The 20,429-nt window shown below is 39.9% G+C and overlaps 1 protein-coding gene across 1 annotated transcript; it reads left to right on the forward strand.

Moving 5' to 3' along the window:
• Positions 1 to 2,731: 2,731 nt before the first annotated feature.
• On the forward strand, positions 2,732 to 19,170 carry NOXRED1 (NADP dependent oxidoreductase domain containing 1; the record flags this gene model as incomplete). The annotated part of the gene is made up of 6 exons (XM_082833302.1): positions 2,732 to 2,901; positions 4,606 to 4,802; positions 9,122 to 9,302; positions 9,859 to 10,010; positions 10,698 to 10,920; positions 18,993 to 19,170. Exons 1-6 carry the CDS (start codon positions 2,747 to 2,749, stop codon positions 19,168 to 19,170), a joined length of 1,086 nt encoding a protein of 361 aa, XP_082689428.1. The 5' UTR covers positions 2,732 to 2,746.
• Between the last annotated feature and the right edge of the window lie 1,259 nt (positions 19,171 to 20,429).

Genomic DNA, 20,429 nt, shown 5'->3' on the forward strand with positions numbered 1-20,429 from the left:
ATCCTACAATGCACAGGCAGCTCCCTACAACAAAGAATTATCCGGCGCCAAATGTCAGTAGTGCCAGTGCGGAGGAAGCCTGCTCTAAGGGGATCAGATTCCATCGTTTGCTCCTGTACTTTGTAATGGCCTTTGCAATTCCAGGTAACCTCATATTTGGTTCCTTTCCGGATCAACCCTCTTGCTATTGAAGAAACAGGAGTTTAATTCGCTAAATTGTGCTGAAGTTATTGACCGATCTTCAAATAAACAGTGGTGACCTAACTAGTGTATGAGGGTTCATTTAGAGAAGCAGAGCCACTAGGATTATATAGTCTGCCAGTCTGTCCACCTGTCTAATCTACATGTGGGATTCATTACAGGGCTTTGACCTTGCTCAAGTGTGGCAGCTGGTACAGTCTCTGGAAGGTTATCTTCATGTCTGGTGGTAGAGCTAGAAATCCATAGGGCAGGCAGTGGGGAAGGGAAGATGGATAAAAAGTGAGGGGAGGGGGAGCAAGGATGAGCTGGAGCCCATGAGGATGGACTGGAACCCCTGCCAGTTCTCACCGCCCCCAACCTGAGGAAGTGGATGACCTGCAGGGGAAGCTCACTGGTGGCCTTTGTCACACAGCTGAACACACACCCCTGGCCCAGGAGTGTGAGAAGCTACAGGAGGATCCCAGGGAAGGTATAGCAGTTGCGGGCCCAACTGCTGCCCCACAGCAACAGCGCTGCCCGCAGACAGTGGAAGTGCCTGCCCAGCCTCGCAAGCACAAACGGCTGCTGCACTTCCACCTCCAGATCCGCACGAAACCTCTCCTGTGGTGGCACACCCTAACTGGAAACAGACAGGGAAGGGAATGCTGGAAAATGTAGTTCAGCCTAGCCAACTCGATGTGTTACAACGCCACAAGCAGCAGATCCCCATTTTTGAGAATGCGTAAGTAAAGGATGGGTCTAGAATCCACGCTTATACAAGTTAACGTGTGCTGCGTTGTCATGCTGAGTTGGAAGGTTTTGAGCGTCTCTTCCCTTCGGATCAGGGAACATCACTTGCAACATTCAGATGGCCTACCCACTGTTACGGTCTAAGGAAGGGTTTCTTAGACTTGAAAACTTGTCTGCTCTTCACTTCAAGTGCTGGAGACTTTGCTTTTAAAGCGATTGACCTAACAGCCCTCCTACAAAAGGGATTAGAGAAGCCAGATACTAAAGGTCACGTTTTGTATGATTCCATTTATGTGAAATAGCCAGAAAAGGTAATTCCACAGAGATAAAAACAGATATGTGGCTGCCAGGGGCTGAGTGGGAGGGTGGGGAGGAAATGGGGAGTAACTGCTTATTGGGTATAGCGTTTCCTTTGGTGGGAGTTGAAAATGTTTTGGAACTAGAGGTAGTGGGTGAACAACACTGAATATACTGAACTGTTCACTTTTTAATGGCTGTTTTGTGAATTTCACCTCAATAAAATTTTTTTAATTTAAAAAGTTTAGAGAGGAGCAGTTTTGAATTCTGATCTCAATTTTGCCATTGCTATAAAATAGATTAGAGTTTTAAATATTATTTTTCCCAGCTTTATTGAGGTATAATTGACAAATAAATATTGTATATATCTAAGTGATAACAATATAATGATTTGATATACACTGTGAAATTAGTACCACAGTCAAGTTAATTAACATGTCCATCACCTCACAGTTACCTTTTTTGTGTGGGTGGTGAGAACACTTAAGATCTACTCTTAGCAAATTTCAAGTAGACAATACAGTATTCTTACCTATAGTCACCATGATGTACATTAGATCCTCAGAATTTATTTTATCTATTTTGTTTATTGTTTTATTTATTATTATTTATTCATTGATTTCTTGAACACAAAAAGAAGGGGTTTGAAAAATAACTCTGAGTAGTGCTAAGATCTGTATGATATTGCAGTCTGCCAAAAAAAAAAAAAAACTAGAAGCCTAGAAACTTCTGTTGGGAAAAGGGGGATCCCATACTGCCCTGGTGTAGTACTCCAAGAAGTAGTGAAGGAATTCTTGCCCTCATGTTGCAGGTCTGGAAACCCTCTAAGTGGGGCTGGCCCCTTTAAGGCTCCAAGACTGAAGTAATCCGGTAGCTAAGGAGTCATAATGACAACCTTCTTGGGTAATTCTCCCTGAAAATGTAGTTCTTACCCTCCAGTACCAGAACCACTGAGGAGCAGAGCCATCTTCTCCTCCGTTTGGTTGGTGAGAGATATATGTGGATGGGCTTATACCTCTCTGACTTCATTTTCTAAAATCTAGATGTACCCGCCCTAGATAAAGGACCGTGATATTTAGTTTGGGTTCTTTTCTACCCTGTGGGGAACACAGAGTTTAGTGAAAGGGGAGAATTTCTGTGAAATGTGGTCTAAGTGTTCAGTCCTATGTCTAAAACCTAGGAGAGAATGGAAGGGAGAAATGTGCCTGTGAAACCCATTGTTAATGTAAATGCATCTGCTGAAAACTGTGCCTGGAGCCTATATGGATTTTGTCCAGGCTTTCCATGAATTCAGTATTCCTGACTCACGGGTAGTCAGTGCTTAGGAATTCTCCAGGACTCACACTCAGAGAAGTGGATGAGAGCTGCCAGTTCATAACCTGGAGGAGAGGTGCTGAAGCCACCATCAGGAGACCCTGAGACTTGGGCACACACACCCTCCTGCGTAGACTCCTTCTTCTTCCCGGACAGGGAGCCGAGTTGATTGGTGTCTGTTGTTGCAGGAGATGCTGGTTTGGAGATGGACATGCTAGAGGACCTTGAGACACTGCAGTTTGAGTATGGGATTCAAGAGGAAGACCACAGCTGGCTGTATTTGCTGGGCCGTTCTCATGGGCTGATGACCAAGGCCTGTGCCCATGCAACCTTCTTCTGCAAGCTACTCCATAATTTGAGGTAAGCTGGGTCTCCATGTTCAGGCAGATGGAGAAGAATTTCACTGCAGAGAATCCAGATGACTTAAACTTTTTATATTGGAGAGTAACTTTGGCAGGGGGAGTGTCCTCCTACCTTTTCCAACCCACACTCGAGTACTGCTGGTCTGAAAGCACCAGGGAAATGCACACCAGGGATCCCTTGGCTGTGTTTATGTAATAAAGCATGGATTAGTGGTGATTTCCTTTCAGTGAGTAGACATTAAATAATCCATTCATTCATTCGTTCATCCATCCTATCATTCACTCCCTCATCAGGATGACCAGCTTGTCTGCCACAGCTACTAATCACTAGCCATTCCATGGCTACTGGCTGAAAATGGGGTCATTTTTTTCTTTTGGGGCTGAGCTAACAGTGGAATGCCTCCTCACAAGAAAGCTTCCTGGAAATTTGGGGGTCCTTATGGCCAGATGACTTGCCTGAAACCAGGAATACTGATTTTCAAAGAAGCTCTCAGTCCAGTCCTGCCTTCTGATGCTTAAATAGGAGGTGTGTGAGAGCCAAGTACCTAGGACTAGGCTCCTGGATTCTGTAACTCTAGGTCACTCCTGGAGCATTTGTCCCCACCCCCCAACCCCTCAGTCTGCTTCTCAGTTTACTTTTCTCTGAAATTAGATTAATTCCTAGATGGTGGGACCAGATCTGAACTAAACATGTTATAGATACAGCACATACCCGAGGAGGCAGACTACTCGAGAAGTTTGCTGACTGGCTGACTGATAAGGATGTGTAGTAAACCTGTTGGCTGCCTCCAAGGTGAATGATGAGAAACCAATATGGGAAACTTCCAGGAGGCATCTTCTATTTGGAAGGATCAGGCACAGAGAGAAAATGCTCTCCTTTCAACCAAAAGAGAAGCCTTAAATAGAATGGGGCTGTGATGCTTACATGGAAACTCCGAGCTTTAAGACTCCAATTTTCACAGAAACACAGAACAAATATAAGATTGCCATATAACAACATAAAAATGCCTTATGTATTCAGAGGTCAGACTTTGTTCATCTTGGGTCAAGTGAACCTCCAGAAAGAGTGGCCTCAGATCCTTGATCCTCAGTTTCTTAGGTCTGTTTTCCCTTATAAACCATTTACATTTATAAATCATTATGTTTGGAAAAAAGCTAAGTTACATGGTTTCCTGGGTTTGTGCAGAACTGAAATAGCAAATTCACTCATCCTGATGGAGATGCACTCATCCTGATGGAGATGGAAATTGACAGCTGTCTGCACGGGAAACAATGAAGGAACTGGCTCCCCATGTTCCAGGATAAGGTGTAATTGTAATTAGGCTGTTCACAGTGATGGTCCTGAGTCAAAGAAATGGTTAAATAGTCAGACCTTGTGTTTAAGAAGGCAGGGAAATGCACGATACATATAACCCAAAAAATGTTCACTTAAGAATGTTTTAAACAAGTTCTGATCCTTTGAAAGGGGTATGCTTTACTTCCTGGAAAATTCACTCAGGAGGAACATTTCCTTCCATCAGTGAAGCTGGATCAGTGGGACATAATTGGAATTCTACTCTCTGAAGTACTTATGGTGTCACAGCAGGCTGCATGTGAGGAAGTTAAACCAGAGAACGTCAGAGGTTGACAGTCAAGAAGGACTAAGGGTCTGCGTTTACTTGAGTGTGTGTCTGTGTTCATTCTCCAGAGAATCATTCTCCAGAAAATCATTACAGGAGAAGCAAACTTCTAGATGTCGCTTGGCTGGATTGCGTGAAGACACTCCTGATGACGATGCATTAAAGGTGGGCATCATTGGAGGCGGCCACCTTGGGAAGCAGCTGGCTCACACACTGCTTCAGCTTGTCCCCATCCCAGCTGACAGCCTGAGGATCTCCACTCGGAGGCCAGAGGCCCTAGGTGAGGAGCTCTGCGCAATAGAAGGGGGGCTTGGGTGTGCTCTTTAGGTGGTGACGAGGCCATTTTGAAAGGGTCCCTCAAGAGGAATCCTCGCATACAGCATGCTGAGTTCTCAGCTTGCTAGCCCCCAGAAAAGCCAGGAAGATGGTTTTTTAACTTGTTCCTTAAAGCAACTTTCTTCTCCACCTAAATATTTATATCCATATCTCCTCCCTGTGCCCTTGGTGGCGAGATATCTTTCTGGGTCTTTGATATAGAGAAGGTTTCCAAACAGAATTCAAATTTTCTAACTGGACCAGTTAGAGTCTGAGTGGTGTTTACCAGTTCCAAATATTTGGCCTTATTCTTTTAAAATAACATTTACTGAAAAATTTTTTTAAAGTTTTATAATGATTCCATTTATTAACTTACGGTGATAGAAATCAGAACAGTGGTTGCTTCTGGGGAGACTGAGAAGAGGCCCAAGGGAACTTTCTGGGGAGTTGGAAATATTCTGTATCTTGAGAGAGGTGTGAGTTACATAGGTGTATGCATTTGTCAAAGTTGATCAAACTATTTACTTCAGATCTGTGTGTTGCATTGTATGTAAATTATACTTCAAAATATTTTTAATGTAAAGTAATATATGAATGTTATAGAAAATTTAGAAAACTACTCTATAGGGAAGTAAATAATAACTACCTATAATTCTAGCAGGGTTATCATTTCTTTCCCATTTTTTCCTCTCATTATATCAGTAATTAACACTCTACAAAGCTTTTTGTATCCTACTTTTTTCACTTAATGTATCATAAGCCTATTCTCATATTATTTGACAGTCTTCAAACTCATGATTTTAAGGTTGTATAGTATTCCTAAGTATGACTGTATGATAATTTATGTAACTGTGCCTTATTTAGTAGGACTTCCTTGTACATAATTTAAAAAACAAAATTACTAGGTCAAAGTACAGGTACAGCTTTATTAAGATATACTTTGTATATAATAAACTGCACATTTAAAAAAAATTTCTTGGCCAGGCTACAAGGCATGTGGGATCTTAGTTCCCCAACCAGGGATCGAACCCGTGCCCCTTGCATTGAAGTGCGGAGTCTTAACCACTGGACCACTGGGGAAGTTCTAAACTGCACATTTTAAAAGTGGTAAAGAATCCACGTTCCAAAGCAGGGGACGCGGGTTCAATCCCTGGTCAGGGAACTAAGATCCCACGTGCTGCAGGGCAACTAAGCCCGTGTGCCACAACTGCTGAGCTCACGCGCCTCAATGAGAGAGCCCGCAAGCCGCAAAGTACAGAGCCCACATGCTCTGGAGTCCGCGTGCCACAACTAGAGAGAGAAAATCCACAGCCACAACGAGAGAGAAGCCCGAGCACCGCAATGAAGAGCCCACGCACGGCAATGAAAAAAAGATCCTGCATGCCTCAACCAAGATCCCACATGCTGCAACTAAGACCCAACGCAGCCAAAAAAAAGAAAAGAAATAAATAAATATTTTAAAAAAAAGTGTACAGGGACTTCCGTGGTGGTTCAGTGGGTAAGACTTAGCTCCCAATGCAGGGGTCCCGGGTTCAATCCTTGGTCTGGGAACTAGATCCCACATGCATGCCACAATTAAGAAGTCCGCATGCTGCAACTAAGAAGCCTGCATGCCGCAACTGAAAGATCCTGCGTGCCGCAACTAAGGACCCAGTGCAGCCTAAGTAAATAAATATTTTTAAAATAAATTTTAAAAATAAAGTGTACAGTTTGATGTTTTGTGACACGTGTATGCTCCTGTGAAACCATCAACGTAATCAAGGTAATGAATCTCTCTACCTCCCTGCAGAACCCACTCAGGAAACCACTGATCTGATTTTTTTTTTAATTAATTGTTTATTTATTTTATTTTCAGCTGCGTTGGGTCTTCGTTGCTGCACGCGGGCTTTCCCTAGTTGCAGAGAGCGGGGGCTACTCTTCGTTGTGGTGCGCGGGCTTCTCATTGCATTGGCTTCTCTTGTTGCGGAGCACAGGCTCTAGGCACACAGGCTTCAGTAGTTACGGCTTGCAGGCTCTAGAGCACAGGCTCAGTAGTTGTGGCGCATGGGTTTAGTTGCTCCACAGCATGTGGGATCTCCCCAGACCAGGGCTCAAACCCATGTCCCCTGCATTGGCAGGCGGACTCCCAACCACTGCGCCACCAGGGAAATCCCCACTGATCTGATTTCTGTCACTACTGATTAGTCTGCATTTTGTAGAGTTTTGTATAAATGGAGTCATACAGTTTGTACTTCTTCTTTGGTCTGAATTCTTTTTATAATTAATTTTTTTATTGAAGTATAGTTGATTTACAATGTTGTGTTAGTTTCAGATGTACAGCAAAGTGATTCAGTTATATATATTCAGTTATATGTATATATATATAGAATATATTACACAGAATATATTCTATATACATATATTCCTTTTCAGATTCTTTTCCCATATAGGTTATTACAAAATATTGAGTATAGTTCCCTGTGCTATACAGTAGGTCCTTATTGTTTATTTTATATATAGTAGTGTGTATATATTACTCCCAAATTCCTAATTTATCCCTCCCTGCAATGGTCTGAATTCTTTCACTCTGCATAATTATTTTGAGATATATCCGTGTGTTGCATGTATTGATATTCTTTTTATTTCTGAGTAGTGTTTTATTGCATGGATACTCCATAGTTCATTTATTCCTCTGTTGATGGACATTCAGGTTGTTTCCAATTTGGGGCTATTACAAATAAAGTTATTATGAACATTTGTGTACAAATATTGGTGTGGAGAAATGCTTTTATTTTTCTTGAGTAAACACTTGGGAATGGGGTGGCTGGGTCATATGCTAGGTATATTTAATTTTTAAAGAAACTTCTAATATATTTTTTCAAACTGACCTACAAAGGATGTTGTTCAGGTATAAACTTTCATCAACAGTGTGTAAGAATACCCATTTTACTACACACTTGTCAATTCTGGGAATCTTTTTTTTTTAATCACCATTTTAATATGCCTTTACAATTTTTCTTATTTTAATATGTCTTTCACTGATCACTAGAAGAATTAAAATTTTTTATAGGCTTATTGCTATTTCATCATTTTTGAGTTCTTTTTTGTTCAATTTTTCTGTTGGATGCCTGTATGATTTTTCTTATTGATTTGTAAATGTTCCTTCTATATTAAGGAAACTAAAAAAATCTTAACCCCTCAAGGCAGATTTCTTAAATCTCATCAATAGGACCAGTATATATGACATTTCAATAAAATGCATATATTCTTCTGGGAAGCAATATGTTTATTAATAATAAAATTACAGTCATAGAATATCACTGTATGTTGTATTAAGGAAGCAAGAATTCAAAATGCTCAACATCAGCTTCTGTGCACTTTTGAGAACCACATATGGAAGAAAAGTGGATATGCATGTTTTCTAAAGTTCTTCTTTGTCCTGTGTATCTTCCTACCTGGAAGTACCTGAGTACCCAGATAACCTCAGCATCAACTTTATCACATACTTGTGGTGGTTAAGAGAAGAACTGACCTCTGCAATGTCTAACATCCTGTTCTCTGATAACACTTAAAACATACTATCGTATGTGAGTTCACATTTTTACTTTTGAGGGTCCAGATCACAATAAGTACAATTAAATGATTAACTACCAAGAAGTGTTTTTAGCAACTACATGAGTTATCACATTTCTTTCTACATTTATAAACATCTTATTGACATTAAATTGTGTATACTTTACTGAAACTGTAAGCATATTTTTGCAAATTCCTCCCAACCTCTGCCCTATACTCTTCCACTCTCTCAGTCTTTCCCATCATTTCAAGCCAGTTAAGCTGTTTAACTTCAGCCCAGTCACAGAATTCTTGAAGCCTCAGTTTCTGCATCTATAATATAGGAATAACACTAGCCTCTGTCTCATAAGGTCCTTATGAGATTCCCTTAGATAACGTATGTACTTTGTACATTATCTGGTACACGATGAATTCTGTAAATTGGAGAAGGCTTCATTCAGACCTTTTTTCTTCCTAAAAAAAGAAACTCTGAAAAATTCTAGCATTTGGTCTAAAACATAAGGTAGGGATGAATTATCTTACAATCTCGAGCACTGCTGCAGTGGCACCTCCTGCCATAGTCATGGGGTCAGGGCTTTGCTGCGTGGCTTTTAGAAGGCATGAGGGAATCTCTTCTGATTAATGTGGTGGCAAGACTTGAGATAAAATAATTGTCATCCTCTCCCCACAGCTGATGTTGAGTTCGAAGTTCTTTGTACTGTGATCTTTCTGACTTCCTTTATTCCCTCCCAGATGAATTCAAGAAACTGGGGATCCAGTGCTTTTACTGTAACTCTTCTCTGGTGGAGTGGGCCAACGTGATATTCCTCTGCTGCCTGCCATCTCAGCTGTCTAATATCTGTGCAGAAATTCAAACCAGCCTTGGAAAAGCCTGCATTGTGTACAGCTTTGTGGCTGCCGTCCCACTACCCAGGTATCTTGTTAGGGTGAGCACAGGATTGGCAGGACTGCTCTGTCTGCTCATCTCCACCCTGGCCCCTACCTCTTGGAGTTGGTCATTCCCAGTCATAAGGTGGAAGCAGCTTCATTGGCAGAAGGACCAGCCAGCCTTTGAAACTGTGTCTTCCCCGCTTTTCCAGCACTTGTGGGTGGGACCTTTTCTTTGATGTGCAAATGTTTAGAACTGCAGTAGAGCATTACTTCCAACTACTTGAAGCTGATGAGTGTTCCCCTTGTACGCCACTCAACAGCATGAAAATTGATGTGGAGCATGTGTCAGATATTATTTTTGTACCTCGAGTGTCTAGCTCAGTGCCTGGCTTGGGGTGACATTGAGTAAGTTTTGAGTGGATGGGTGAACAATCCGTCTAAGATGTAGTGCCCCAGTGCCGACCCACACCTGCGTTTGCCGGTGAGCAGTGCTGTGCAGGGGACTACATTGTTGGGGCTGGATGTAAACTCAGTGGGTCACATGGTGCTTTATTCTAGTCTGGGCCCTGCACTTCCTGCGTTGGTGGCTTTACTTTCAGGTTGAAACTCCTACTGAACCACACCAATGTCTTGCGGCCTCAGTATCAGTGTGTTGAAGATCTTGCCAGCATCTGGGGGGCCAATAAGGAAATCACAGCTGCTCTCCAAGACCCTGTGATTCTTCAGGCTACCTGTCCCTACAGTCCTGCTGGTAATGGCTCACGATATTTTTGGTACTTTTAAAAATTACCTTCCTCTTGGCCTACTGCTATCTTATTAAATCCCTGAGTGTGTGTGTGTGTGTGTGCGCGCGTGTGTGTGTGTGCGCGTGTGTGTGTGTGCGCGCGTGTGTGTGTGTGCGTGTGCGTGCATGCATGTGTGCTGAGGGGGTGTGTGTGTGTATAAGTACAAGCTAGATACATTCTCAGCTATTTAGGTTTTACATGGGAACAGCTTTGGTGGCAAAAAGTAGCCTTTTTAGGGAAAGCTAAGAAGTGTGATTAATCGGACCCTTTAAGGATGAATTGGAAACAACCAGAGGAGAGAGCCTATTTAAACCAGAGGATGCAGTGTCTGGGACTAAATGGCTTTTCCTTACTGTAACCTTGCAGTTTGCCTTACTGGCAAGGACCATTCTAGAGATTTCTAGAGATGCATTTGTCATCAGCAATGCCTACATTAACATATCTGTCTTCCTCTGGTAGGGTCAACATGCAACGTGTTAAAAAGGGCACAAACAGGGTTCTTGGCCTAGAAAGGAAGAGCGCTTATCTTGAGGTTCATATAACCAAACTGTCTTGGACAGAAGGTGGCTGTTCACTGTCTGGGGTTTGTCCTAGGTTCCCTGCAAACCTTTTTGGTGGTGCTAACGGGTATTTCCTTTCTCACTGATGTTTAGGGGGAATAATCCTCGATATCAAATGGTTGGAGGGAGTGTTCTATGCAGCCATAAATGTCTGCACAGAAAAGGACATGCCCCACTCACAAGTGCTGCAGCTTCTGAACGAACTGTTCCTCGCCAAGCACTTTGAAGCCTGTGAGAAAGATAGAGTGTCTTTCCAAAAATTTCAAGCACAAGATTTTGTCAGCAAAGCCTATGCCAAGAATCTGTCTCGGAAAAGGTAAAGTATTAGATGAGTGGCCATTCTAACTTCTCCCACACTGTTTTCTCAGAAGATGCTTTTATCTTTTTCCTTTCATGTTATCTTTAGAAATGTATAAAATGAATACATTCTTATAAAAAAAATCCAACTAGTGGAAAAGTGAGAGCCCTCCTTTGCCCCCCAAATCCCTTTTCATAGACTTTACCTCTGATGGTTTTTGTATTTTTGTCTTTCTACCTGTGCATTTACAAACATATATTTATATTGTCATTATAATGTATATGCATATCTGTATCTATATATACATTTTAGAAACATGGGGATTATACTTACTACATCATAGGTACCATTCTGTGTTAGTACAGTCATATCTATTTCATTTATGAGCACTGTGCAGGCATCCATTGGATACATTTCTTTAGCTACATTTATTCATCCTATTTCCTCTTGATGGCAATGTAGTTCCTTTGCCCCACATTTTGCACAAAGGGCTGCTTTGAACATTTCATCTTTAAACTTTGCACACTTGTACCAGTAAAATTTCTGGGTCAGAGGTTATATATAGTTTATGTTTGATAGGTATTCCTAAATTGCTTATCAAAAAAGTGATACTTATATTTCTACCAATAGTGTATGAGAGTGCCATTTCACTATAGCTTGATAACTATTAGATCATTCTTTTTAATCTTTAATAATCTAATAGAGACAAATGGTTGCCCTTGTTACCAGTGACTTCCATGTCACTAAATTCATCCTTTTCTTCCTTGGCTATTGAACATGCCTTCCTTCTTGAAACAATCTTTTCTCTTAGCTTTCATGATACCCTCACATTCTCTTCATTTTCCTCCTGCCCCTGCGATTCCTCCTTTGCCAGCTCCTCTTATGCCCTATCCTTAAATCTGGGAGTTTTCAGGGCTCTGTCCTAGGCATTCCTTTGTTTTCATTCTACACTTTGTTCCTGGGTGATCTTTTCCACTTGGGGGACTTAGGTTGCCATTACATGCTCCTTTGTGGAGTTGTTCAGGCCAGAACCTGGAAGTAATCCTTGATCTTACTCCCCTCTTATCTTTTGTGTTCTAATTAATCACCAATGACCTGTGGTACACTTTCAGTTTGGGAATTTTCCTTCCCCCTTATCCTGGGATTCTCTTTGCCTCTCTCTTATGCTGGATCTCTTTTTCCTGGACCCCTCTTCCTCTGGATTCGTTTCCTTCTTCATTATGGTGGAATCTGTCCTTCTCCAGTAGCTTCCTTAGAAAAGCCTGCGTAGGAAGTAATTTTTAGGGACTGTGTCTGAAAATGTTTTTATTCTAACCTAATATTTTATTGAGAACATAGCCAGGTAGAGAATCTAGGTTAGAGCAAAAGCAAGAACTACAGTCCTTCAGCCTGTGGAAAGAAAACCACATTCACAGAAAGATAGACAAAATGAAAAGGCAGAGGACTTTGTATCAGATGAAGGAACAAGATAAAACCCCAGAAAAACAACTAAATGAAGTGGAGATAGGCAACCTTCCAGAAAAAGTATTCAGAATAATGATAGTGAAGATGATCCAGGACCTCGGAAAAAGAATGGAGTCAAAGATCGAGAAGATGCAAGAAATGTTTAACAAAGACCTAGAATAATTAAAGAACAAACAGAGATGAACAATACAATAACTGAAATGAAAACTACACTAGAAGGACTCAATAGCAGAATAACTGAGGTAGAAGAACGGATAAGTGACCTGGAAGACAGAATGGTGGAATTCACTGCCATGGAACAGAATAAAGAAAAAAGAATGAAAAGAAATGAAGACAGCCTAATAGACCTCTGGGACAACATTAAACGCAATAACATTTGCATTATAGGGGTCCCAGAAGGAGAAGAGAGAGAGAAGGGACCCGAGAAAATCTTTGAAGAGATTATAGTCAAAAACTTCCCTAACATGGGAAAGGAAATAGCCACCCAAGTCCAGAAAGTGCAGAGAGTCCCAGGCAGGATAAACCCAAGGAGAAACATGCTGAGACACATAGTAATCAAATTGACAAAAATTAAACACAAAGAAAAAATTTTGAAAGCAACAAGGGAAAAATGACAACATACAAGGGAACTCCTCCCATAAGGTTAACAGCTGATTTCTCAGTAGGAATCTACAAGCCAGAAGGGAGTGGCACGATATATTTAAAGTGATGAAAGGGAAGAATCTACAACCAAGATTACTGTACCCAGCAAGGATCTCATTCAGATTCAAAGGAGAAATCAAAAGCTTTACAGACAAGCAAAAGCTAAGAGAATTCAGCACCACCAAACCAGCTCTACAACAAATGCTAAAGGACCTTCTCTAAGTGGGAAACACGAAGAAAAGGAACTACAAAAACAAACCCATAACAATTAAGAAAATGGTAATAGGAACATACATATCAATAATTACCTTAAACGTGAATGGATTAAATGCTCCAACCAAAAGACGCAGGCTCGCTGAATGGATACAAAAACAAGACCCATATGTATGCTCTCTACAAGAGACCCACTTCAGACCTAGGGACGCATACAGACTGAAAGTGAGGGGATGGAAAAAAATATTCCATGCAAATGGAAATCAAAAGAAAGCTGGGGGCTTCCCTGGTGGCGCAGTGGTTGAGAGTCCACCTGCTGATGCAGGGGACACGAGTTCGTGCCCCAGTCTGGGAAGACCCCACATGCCGTGGAGCAGCTGGGCCTGTGAGCCATGGCCGCTGAGCCTGCGTGTCCGGAGCCTGTGCTCCACAACGGGAGAGGCCACAACAGTGAGAGTCCCACGTACCGCAAAAAAAAACAAAAAAAAGTAAGCTGGAGTAGCAATACTCATATCAGATAAAATAGACTTTAAAATAAAGAATGTTACAAGAGACAAGGAAGGACACTGCATAATGATCAAGGGATCAATCTGAGAAGAAGATATAACAATTATAAATATATATGCACCCAACATAGGAGCACCTCAATACATAAGGCAAATGCTAACAGCTATAAAAGAGGAAATCAACAGTAATACAATAATAGTGGGGGACTTTAACACCTCACTTACACCAATGGACAGATCATCCAAACAGAAAGTTGATAAGGAAACACAAGCTTTAAGTGACACAATAGACCAGATAGATTTAATTGATATTTATAGGACATTCCATCCAAAAACAACAGATTACACTTTCTTCTCAATTGCACATGGAACATTCTTCAGGATTGATCACATCTTGGGTCACAAATCAAGCCTCAGTAAATTTAGAAAACTGAAATCACATCAAGCATCTTTTCCTACCACAATGCTATGAGATTAGAAATCCATTACAGGGAAAAAAACGTAAAAAAACACATGGAGGCTAAACAGTATGTTACTAAATAACCAAGAGATCACTGAAGGAATCAAAGAGGAAATCAGAAAATACCTAGAGACACATTACAATGAAAACACGACGATCCAAAACCTATGGGATGCAGCAAAAGCAGTTCTAAGAGGGAAGCTTATAGCAATACAAGCCTATGTCAAGAAACAAGAAAAATCTCAAATAAACAATCTAACCTTACACCTAAAGGAACTAGAGAAAGAAGAAAAAACCCAAAGTTAGTAGAAGGAAAGAAATCATAAAGATCAGAGCAGAAATAAATGAAATAGAAACAAAGAAAACAATAGCAAATATCAATAAAACAAAAAGCTGGTCTTTGAGAAGATAAAATTGATAAACCTTTAGCCAGACTCATCAAAAAAAGAGGGAGAGGACTCATAACAGTAAAATTAGAAATAAAAAAGAAGAAGTTATGACGGACACCACAGAAATACAAAGCAACAAGGATGTCCACTCTTGCCACTATTATTCAACATAGTTTTGGAAGTCCTAGCCATGGCAATCAGAAACAAAAGAAATAAAAGGAATATAAATTGGAAAAGAAGTAAAACTGTCACTGTTTGCAGATGACATGATACTATACATAGAGAATCCTAAAGATGCCACCAGAAAACTACTAGAGCTAATCAATGAATTTGGTAAAGTTGCAGAATACAAAATAAATGCACAGAAATCTCTTGCATTCCTATACACAAACAATGAAAGATCAGAAAGAGTAATTAAGGAAACAATCCCATTCACCATTGCAACAAAAAGAATTAAAAAAAAAAAAGAATCTAGGGTAGAAACAGTTTTCCCTCAGAATTTTTTATTTTATTTTATTTTATTTTTAGCTGTGTTGGGTCTTCATTGCTGCATGTGGGCTTTCTCTAGTTGCAGGGAGCTGGAGCTACTCTTTGTTGCGGTGTGCGGGCTTCTCATTGCGGTGGCTTATCTTGTTGTGGAGCACAGGCTCTAGGCACGGGCTTCAGTAGTTGTGGCACACAGGCTCAGTGATTGTGACTCACGGACTCTAGAGTGCAGGTTCAGTAGTTGCAGTGCACGGGCTTAGTTGCTCTGCGGCATGTGGGATCTTCCCGGACCAGGGCTCGAACCCGTGTCCCCTGCATTGGCAGGCGGACTCTTAACCACTGCACCACCAGGGAAGCCCATCCCTCAGAATTTTGAAGGCATTGCTCCATCATCTTTCAGCTTTTAAATTGCTGTTGAGAGGTACAGTGCCCTTCTAATTCTTCAATTCATGCTTGGTCTGAAATCTGTTCCTTTTCTCTCTGGAAGCTTATAGTATCTGTTGACTTCAGCATCCTGAAATTTTATTATGCGTCATGATGTGGGTCTATTTTAATGCACTGTGTTGGGCAGTTGGTGGGCCTCTCCCTTTTTCCCTTTAACTTAAAAAAAAAAGATTGTAAAATATGTACACAGAAAAGTACCTATTCCATAAATTCATAAATATACAGTTTAATGAATTATTGTAAAGCAAATATCCATGTAATTGCCACCCATAAAAGAAACAGAACATTCAATGGTCCTTCTCAATTTGCATGTCAAGTTCTCTAATTTTCTCCTATTATGTCTTTGATAATTTCCTCCCCTTCCCTCTGTTTTCTCTGTTCTCTCTTCTGAATATTTTATTAGCCAAATATTGGACCTCCTGGGCTGATCCTCTGATTTTCTTTAGCTCTCCTATTTTCATTATCTTTGCGTTTTTGTTCTGCTTTCTGAGAGATTTCCTCAACTATCCTGTTTTTACTATTATATTTAGAACATATTTTCATTTTGCTATATTTTGACTTTCAAAGTTTTTTTAGTCTCCAAATATTCCTTTTTTATGTAGCATCCTGTTGTCATTTCCCTATGCAATACCATCTTTTATCCCTTTGAGAATGTAAATGATAGAGTTTTTTCTTCTCTGAGGAGTCTTTCCTTCAGGATATTTTTGACCATTTATTTTGGTCTCTGTCATTCATTTTAGAGCTTTCTTCAAGTATATGGAGAACCTTGATTGTCTGCTCATATTTTTTAAAAATAAATTTATTTATTTATTTTGGTTGCGTTGGGCCTTCTTTGCTGCGCATGGGCTTTCTCTAGTTGTGGCGAGCGGGGGTTACTCCCTGTTGCAGTGCAGGGCTTCTCATTGCGATGGCTTCTCTTGTTGTGGAGCACAGGCTCTAGGCACGTGGGTTTAGTAGTTGTGGCTCACGGGCTTTAGAGCACAGGCTCAGTAGTTGTAGTGCATGGGCTTAGTTGCTCTGTGGCATGTGGGATCTCCCCAGATAAGGGCTCGAACCCATGTCCCCTGCACTGGCAGGCAGATTCTTAACCACTGTGCCACCAGGAAAGTCCTGTCTGCTCATATTTAAGATCCTGGTTACTAAAAAGATGCTTGGAAACTCTGTGTTTGCTACTGTGGTCTTTACTACAGAGTGGTTTGATCAGCTTTTTCCTTGGGAAACCCTGAATATTGGTATCTTCAAGTCTTTGGGACCCAACTTGGGGAAAGAAAGCTGCACGTGTGTAGGGAGAGGGGTGGTCTTATCATTCAGAATATATTTTTTCACTTTATTTCTCCCCTTTTCAGCATATCCTTGCCACTCAAACTGCCTGATAACCATGCCATCATCTGGGAGTTTGTTTAGAAATGCAGATTATGGGTCCCCACCCCAGATGTATAGAATCAGAATCTGCCTTTTTACAAGCTCCCAAGTGATATGTCCATTAAAGTTGGAAAAGTGCTGCTATATGGTCTTTTACATCAGATGACCTGTTAGAATGGGAGGCATAGCATATTAATATTTCTACTATGATTGTAGTTTCTCAAATTCTCTTTATATTTATAATCTTTGTTTTATAAAGTTTGAAGCCATATCATCTGATGAACAGAAGTTTGTACTTTTTACATCTTCTTGGTAGATTATACTTTTTAATTGTATCCCCCCTTTTAAAAAAACTTTTTAGATAATTTTGATTCACATGCAGTTATTAAGAAATAATACAAAGAAATCCCATGTACCCATTTATCCAGTTTCCCCCAATGGAACAAACCACAGTACAATAGCTATACACAGATATTGTAAAACTATAGTACAATACCACGACCAGGATATTGACACTGATACAGTCAAGATACAGAACAATTCTATAACTAGGCATCCTTCATCTTGATCCTTCCTCCCCAACTTGAGCTGTTCTCCATTTCTATGATTTTGTCACTTCAAGAATATTATATAAAAGGGATCATATATTATGCAACCTTTGGGGATTGGCCTTTTTCATTTAGCATAATTCTCTGGAGATTCATCCAAGTTGCTGTGTGTATCAATAATTTATTCCTTTTTTATTGCTGAGTAGTTTTCATGGCAGTTATGTTTTCATGGCATGTATGTACCATAGTTTGTTTAATCATTCACCTGTTGAAGGACATCTGGGATGTTTCCAGTGTTTGGCTATTGTGAATAAAGATGCTTTGAACATTCATGTACAGGTTTTTGTGTAAACATAAGTTTTAATTTCTCTGGGACAAATGCTCAGGGGTGCAATGACTGGTTGCATGTTTATTTTTTTAAGACACTGCCAAACTGTTTTTCAAAGTTGTTATATCCTTTTACATCATTAGCAATGTATGATTCAGTTTCTCTGCATCCTCACCAGCATTTGGTGTTGTCACTAATTTTTGTTTTACCATTACATCTATAGATCAATTTGTGGAGAGTTGACATCTTTATAATGTTAAATTTTCCCATCCATGTACACAGTATATCTCTCCATTTATATCTTCCTTATTTCATCAGCATTTTGTAGTTTTCAATATACAAGTCCTGTACTTGTTTTGTTAGATTTACATCTAAGTATTCTATTTTTTGTGTGTGAAAGGAACTGCATTTTTAGGTTTTTCTTGCCCAAGAGTTCATTGCTAATATATATAAATAAAATTTATTTTATGTTTATTTTATATCCTATGACCTTGCTGAATTCGTTATTACTTCTAGGAGATTTTTTCTTTTTTTTAGATTCCTTTGGATTATCTACATGGACCATCATGTCATCTATATATAGCAACAGTTTCAGTTCTCCCTTTCCAATCTGTGTGCCTTTTATTTCCTTTTCTTGCATTATTGCACTGGCTACAACTTCTAGTGGTATGTTGAATAAGTGTGGTGAGAGCAGATATCCTTGCTTTACTCCTGATTTTTTTTAATACTATAAAACCCTATGTCTTAATGCTTGTTAAGTTGAATTCCACTACAGACTAATACTTAACATTGCCCCATTTTTATTTGCATGTTAACTCCTACTTCTTTCCCTATACAGTTGAAGAGGGTATCTTTTTTTTTTTTTGAAGAGGATATTGTAAAAGAAATGAGGTCTCTTCCATTCCTAATGTCCATGATCCTCTTATGTATTTTCTTTCTAAATTCAAGGAAAATAAACTGAAAAGGATGTTGATTTTATTGTCATAATCATTCTCTAATTATGAATTCCTCCCTAAATGCACTTAGAGAATTGTAAGTGTGAAAACTCATAAGTACAATTAAATCCACATGTTGAATAGACCCAGATGAATTTTTAATTTAACTAAGAATTTTAATTAGTTTGATATAGAAAATGAAGAACCTTATTTCCAAGTGGAGGAGAACTTTCTTTAAAGGAAATGTTTAACAGCAAAATCAGATGTATTAAACAGACATAAAAAAGTAACACTATTTTTTTCCTTACCCCAGGCCTTTCCCCTGGTTTGATCTGACTGCTGTGCAACTCAAGGAAACTCCCTTTAGCCAGTATCTCTCACACAGCACTACTTTTCAGGACAACCTTACCCACCTATACTGTGATTCATTTGGTATCATCCTAACCAAAGAACAAGAGCCAGAGGTTTCCACAGGTTTTTCATCCCAATAAGAGAAGAGACCTCAGGAATCAGGATGTTTTTCTCCCTCTACAGTGGTAATGCCCTGATTATCATAATTGACAGTGGAAGTCATGTGACTGTATGGTGTTTGCCATATGTTAGGCAGTAAGGAATTAGAAAATTGTACTGATGGCTCTTTAAAATCTAGAATAAAACAAAAGGTTCTTTACATCAGTATATTTGGGTGTGTCTGGCTTTTGGAAGCAACTGAATGAAACCACATAACCTGACATACTTAAGTAAGCTGCTTCCCCAGCAGTTAATTGTCAATTCAGTTAATTCAAATTATCTCTTGTCTAAAAGCTAAATTCAAGAAGTTATATTGTCATTATTAAATGGTTACATACTTCTTCTGTAGCATTCTTTTCCTACAATATGTAGCTACAGTATGTAGTTACATTCTTTCCCTTTAGCAGTATGTAGCTGACAAATGATACACCTTGATTGTCCCACACTTTGAGTAGAAAAATAAAATGTGTGGTAAACAATCTTAATTGAATTATGACTCATTTTAGGCTTATTTCAGCTAAACATGACTGTTCTGGTACTATCTTATTTAAAGCTGTTCCCCTTTAAACTATTTTAAACCATAAAACCATTTTAAAAAATAGCTGGCATTACAACTACTGGAGCCCGTGTGCCCTGGGCCCACATGCCGCAACTACTGAAGCCCGCGTGCCCTAGAGCCCACGTGCCATAACTACTGAGCCCGTGTGCTGCAACTACTGAAGCCTGCATGCCTACAGCCCATGCTCTGCAAGAAGAGAAGCCACTGCAATGAGAAGCCCACGCACCGCAAGGAAGAGTAGCCTCCGCTCGGTGCAACTAGAGAAAGCCCGTGCGCAGCAACGAAGACCCAACACAGCCCCACCCCCCCAACAAAAAAAAGCCAGCATTTATATTAAATGGCTAAAAATAATTCTGCAAAATACAGATTTTATACCTACAGTTCAAATTTATTTCCTTTACGTTTTGCAATTACTTTATGTCGATTATAATAGAGTAGAAAACAAAGCAGTAACCATAAAGTTGAGAAAGCATGGTGCTGACTATGCTCTGTCACTGAACAGAACTATTGTTTGCCAAATGCTAAAGTGCTTTGGAACAAAACCATTCACTCTACATGTAAACCACCATGGTCTTAGGTAAATCATTTACATTTTTCTTTTTTGCATGCTTGTGAGCGAAGCAGACTCAATGGTATGGTGTTAAATGGTATAAGATAAAATTTTGCTAGTCCACTTGGGAA

Source organism: Leucopleurus acutus, assembly GCF_964270905.1.
Source record: "Leucopleurus acutus genome assembly, chromosome: 1".
Classification (NCBI taxonomy): domain Eukaryota; kingdom Metazoa; phylum Chordata; class Mammalia; order Artiodactyla; family Delphinidae; genus Leucopleurus; species Leucopleurus acutus.